Source organism: Sinohyriopsis cumingii, chromosome 1 (assembly GCF_028554795.1).
Source record: "Sinohyriopsis cumingii isolate HCF-2022 chromosome 1, ASM2855479v2, whole genome shotgun sequence".
Classification (NCBI taxonomy): Eukaryota; Metazoa; Mollusca; class Bivalvia; order Unionida; family Unionidae; genus Sinohyriopsis; species Sinohyriopsis cumingii.
This window is the reverse complement of record NC_142961.1, coordinates 161,754,280-161,759,461: the sequence shown is the minus strand read 5'-3', so window position 1 is coordinate 161,759,461 and position 5,182 is coordinate 161,754,280. Positions and strand designations below refer to the sequence as shown.

The following is a 5,182-nucleotide window of genomic DNA, read 5'->3' as shown; positions in this document are numbered from 1 at the left end:
TCATGCATTTGGGGGTTATAAAGTTCGCGTGCCAATGACAGTTATCCAAACAAATCAACAATATCCCAGTCTTGGAGATCCGAGTTCGTAGTGGGGGCCCTTCTCTAAGATTTGACTTCACGCTCGCTGCTCTCTTGGCTGACTTCCAAAACGCCGAGACTATAAATGAGGCCGCGCCAATAGGTAAACTAAGTCATTTCTCGACTGGCAGTTGAACGACAGACACATCAGTGCTACCGAATCTCAGATCAAACTTACACATCAGCAACAATGGTTGTCAAACTTGATGAGAAGAAAAATGTGCAGTGCACATTGGTTGGTGATGCCATGATTGGCAAAAGCACTATGGCTCAGTCCTTCATGGACGCACAGCACTCACTCGGATATGTAGCCACAGTCTTCGATAGCTATGCAGGTAATTATCTTTTGTAATCTTCAGCCACCGAACTAAATGTGTAGTATTTTATACACGTGAACAACAAAATTCGTAACATATGATAGCTGAAAATGAAAAAGAAACAAAACTTACTTTCTTTCTTCTTAAAAATCTTGGATACATTAATTGCAATAAAAGCTGAAGGTTAGAAGCCATTACTAGTTAGATTCCATTATCTATAAAACAAATAATGAGTTCACTAATATTTCCTAAGTTTCCTAATGTATGATGTGAAAATTTCATGATATTTATTTGTTATTTTAGGAGTGTACGAACTGGCTGGTGACAAGGTCGGCATTACCATCATGGACTCCGCTGGCCAACATGATTATGAAAGCATGAGAGCTGGCACGTACAAAGAAAGCGAGGTCCTCGTTCTCTGCTACTCTTGCGTAGAACGCGATTCCTTTGACAGCATTCAGGATTTCTGGGTGCCCGAAATGAAGCATTACATAAGAAAGAGAAAACCCGTCATCCTTGTGGCAACTCAAACCGACCTGAGACAGAACAGGAAAAAGACTTCAGACGTCCACGTTAGCAGAGACGAAGGGGCTGAGCTGGCCAATCAGATTGGAGCTGACAGTTTCTTTGAGTGTACCTCCATGGATCTCATCACGGTGAAACAAGTTTTTGAGACTGTGATAACATCTGCCCTCAAATACCGCAAAAAGAAGGGCAATTTAGTCCAAAGGATCTTCGGAAAATGAACTATCCGTAATGAATTGACTCAATCGCCATTGGGTCTTGTTACAGTCCTTATTCATCTTCAGTGATGAACACACTGACCACTGTGTTTTGGTCATGATACAGGAGCGGTTCGAGTACTTAGCTCCAGTTGGTTGGTATCAAGTGAGTTCCTGATCGGTTGCTGATTTGATAAAACAGTGGCATTGTTATATTCATTGTGTTGCTGAAATATCGTTACCGGAATGATATCTTAAAATCTGCAAAGATTCCATTTTCAGTAAAACTTTTAACTGTATTTGACTGAATGAGATACAGTAAAGTCAAACATTAACACGTGACATGTTCGAGATATATCGGATTAATGTATCTGCATCGAATGTATGCAAGAAGTGTAATATAAGCATGGAACTAATGTTAGCATGCTTATTAATGCAATTTTCATTCACAGCGAAGGTTACTAGTACTTTAGCATTTCCCGATTTTAAAGATGTACAGTATTTTGAATAACTCCGTTAACAGATGTCATAATATACCTGTAATTTTTTTTTAATGTGAACAAAATAAATTGCATAAAATGAACTTCCTCGCATGTTGTATTTGCCTCCCCTGATAACAAGCAGACCTCTCGGATGTTTCTAAAACCTGCTTTGTTTTTGACACGCACAGGTAAAGAACAGCATATACTTTGACATGGTCAAACGTTATATTCTGAAAGATAAATGTGCTTGAAATGTCCAGGACACACACACACACACACACACACACACTATCTCTCTCTCTCTCTCTCTCTCTCTCGCTCGGGTGGCCTAAAGGTTAGAGCGTCCGCCTGGGATGCGGTAGGTGGTGGGTTCGATCACCGGTCGTCTCATATCAAAGACTTATAAAAATGATACAAAGAGCTGCCTCGCTTGGCTCTCAGCATTAAGAGGTTAGTGTTAGGACTGGTTGGCCTGGTGTCAGGATAATGTGACTGGGTGGGACATCATGCTACATGTCTGCGGCATGGTGCCACAGAGCTAGACATCACTATAAACTGTCACACTGCAGACATCGTAGCGATATGACTGAAAAATTGTTAAAGCTACGTTAAAAATGCAAATCTCTCTCTCTCTCTCTCTCTCATACACATATCACATACGTTTATTTAGAACATCCAGACATTGCTCTAACACCTATTCATTCATGTTTGTATACATATAAACATACATACATACATACATACATATACTTACATACACACACACATACATACATACATACATACATACATACATAATTACACACACACATACATACATACATACATACAAACATACATACATGTGTGTCTTGATGAATTGTATCTACTATTTAGGTGTGATCGGTCTCTTGGTGATTCATGCCCACCGTTTTCTGAAAAACAAATAAATTATACTTACACCATGTATCCACGATGAATTTTGGTAATGATTCTAATTGACAAAAGATAGTAAACAAATTTATTATCATATCTACAGCAGACTGAAAAGACAATTTTGTATAATATAGTTTTCCTCCAGAAAATTGCAAACTGTGACAATAATTGTCATACTTCCAACAACAAAAATGTTATATTTATTTTTGTTGATTTTAAATAGATATAAATATAATTATTCATTACGATTGATGTACTGATAATCCAGTTCTTCTAGATTGCAAAAATTATTGGTTCCAGAATAAACAAGTTTACTGTAGATTCCTTGACTAGCGATCTGAAAACATTTGTAATGTTGCAATCAGATGTCAGAAATCAATCATTTTGCTTCATAATTGTTTTTGCGATAAATTAAGCAGCTCAGTTCAATCATTAAACTTGCCTAATAACTATGACCTTATAATGTCTATATTTGTTTTAAAGATTTTATCAAGATGTGTGTGTGTGTGTGTGTGTGTTTCTGTGTGTGTGTGTGTCATTTGGATTGTTAACACAGCTTTAAAAATTTTTCAGTCATATCGCTACGATGTCTGCAGTGTTGCATTACATAGTGATGTCTAGCACTGGGGCCTCATACCGCAGAAATGTAGCAACATGTCCTAGGCAAAATGACACTGCGATCTCATTCAAGCGTACTCGTAAATCTCACCGATATCTTCATGGGCGCCAGCAAATTTATTTTCGGGGATAGGGCGGGGGAAAACATGTAGTGGTCAGTTATTATGTTTTACGGATGTGGACCAAAACAAAGTTAGAGGTGAAATTGGGGTGGGTGGGGGGTAAGTGACCCCTTGCCCCTATGAGCGGACGCTCATGTATTTTGACTGTACGAACAGACTGGAAGACTTAATAATGTTTTCTTCCTTAATTATTGTCAGCATGTTTGTTTGCTTGTAATTTTGTGGTCATTTGCTTTCGTAATCTGGTCATTGTATATGTTTGTATGTGTTATATAATACTGTAAAGCGCTTAGAAGATTAGGCGCTGTACCAGATCCATTATTATTAGAAGTCTACAGGATTTTAGTGCGTTACTTCTTTCCAAGGGAATAATGAATATAGTCTAAACGCCAGATCATTGATTTATGCGCAGAACTTAAATATTTTACAATGACCATTCAGATAAGTGTTCAGTGCAACTTTTCTTAAGTATATATACTTCTGGTTTCAGTACCGTCACCAGAATAACTATTCAAAACAAATTAAATTGCTTGCCGGATTGTAACGACAACAAACTTGAGTCATGCCCGTTTAAACAGTCGTGTAGTTGTTGTACACAGGGGCTGGCATTTTCTTGTTTGACACAGTAGTTATTACAATGTATGGACAAAGAAGAAATTAGTCATCACGGATATGTCCACATATGTACATATCAAATGACATGAATGAAAGGAGAGTTTTATGTTATTTCTATATAATTTTTTCTTATTTGCTTGCCTTTCACATTCACTTACATATAGATGCGTACATCCTACTGTACATGAGTTTAATAGATTATTTAACAAATGCATATCGGATATGACGAAACAATCAATGAAACAACTGATCGCGACAAAGCTTCTTAGTAAGATTGGGGGTTTATGTTTACAGGTCTATTACAACATGTATCTGGTTACAGGTCTATTACAGCATGTATCTGGTTACAGGTCTATTACAACATATATCTGGTTACAGGTCTATTACAGCATGTATCTGGTTACAGGTCTATTACAACATGTATCTGGTTACAGGTCTATTACAACATGTATCTGGTTACAGGTCTATTACAACATATATCTGGTTACAGGTCTATTACAGCATGTATCTGGTTACAGGTCTATTACAACATGTATCTGGTTACAGGTCTATTACAGCATGTATCTGGTTACAGGTCTATTACAGCATGTATCTGGTTACAGGTCTATTACAGCATGTATCTGGTTACAGGTCTATTACAGCATGTATCTGGTTACAGGTCTATTACAGCATGTATCTGGTTACAGGTCTATTACAGCATGTATCTGGTTACAGGTCTATTACAGCATGTATCTGGTTACAGGTCTATTACAGCATGTATCTGGTCACAGGTCTATTACAGCATGTATCTGGTTACAGGTCTATTACAGCATGTATCTGGTCACAGGTCTATTACAGCATGTATCTGGTTACAGGTCTATTACAGCATGTATCTGGTCACAGGTCTATTACAGCATGTATCTGGTTACAGGTCTATTACAGCATGTATCTGGTTACAGGTCTATTACAGCATGTATCTGGTTACAGGTCTATTACAGCATGTATCTGGTCACAGGTCTATTACAGCATGTATCTGGTTACAGGTCTATTACAGCATGTATCTGGTCACAGGTCTATTACAGCATGTATCTGGTTACAGGTCTGTTACAGCATGTATCTGGTCACAGGTCTATTACAGCATGTATCTGGTTACAGGTCTGTTACAGCATGTATCTGGTCACAGGTCTATTACAGCATGTATCTGGTTACAGGTCTGTTACAGCATGTATCTGGTTACAGGTCTATTACAGCATGTATCTGGTTACAGGTCTGTTACAGCATGTATCTGGTTACAGGTCTGTTACAACATGTATCTGGTTACATGTCTATTAC

At 37.9% G+C, this 5,182-nt stretch overlaps 1 protein-coding gene across 1 annotated transcript; it reads left to right on the top strand.

Moving 5' to 3' along the window:
• The first annotated feature begins 207 nt into the window (after window positions 1–207).
• On the top strand, window positions 208–1,702 carry LOC149808259 (rho-related protein racD-like). The gene is made up of 2 exons (XM_089950254.1): window positions 208–415; window positions 701–1,702. Exons 1-2 carry the CDS (start codon window positions 271–273, stop codon window positions 1,141–1,143), a joined length of 588 nt encoding a protein of 195 aa, XP_089806380.1. The 5' UTR covers window positions 208–270; the 3' UTR covers window positions 1,144–1,702.
• Window positions 1,703–5,182: the final 3,480 nt, after the last annotated feature.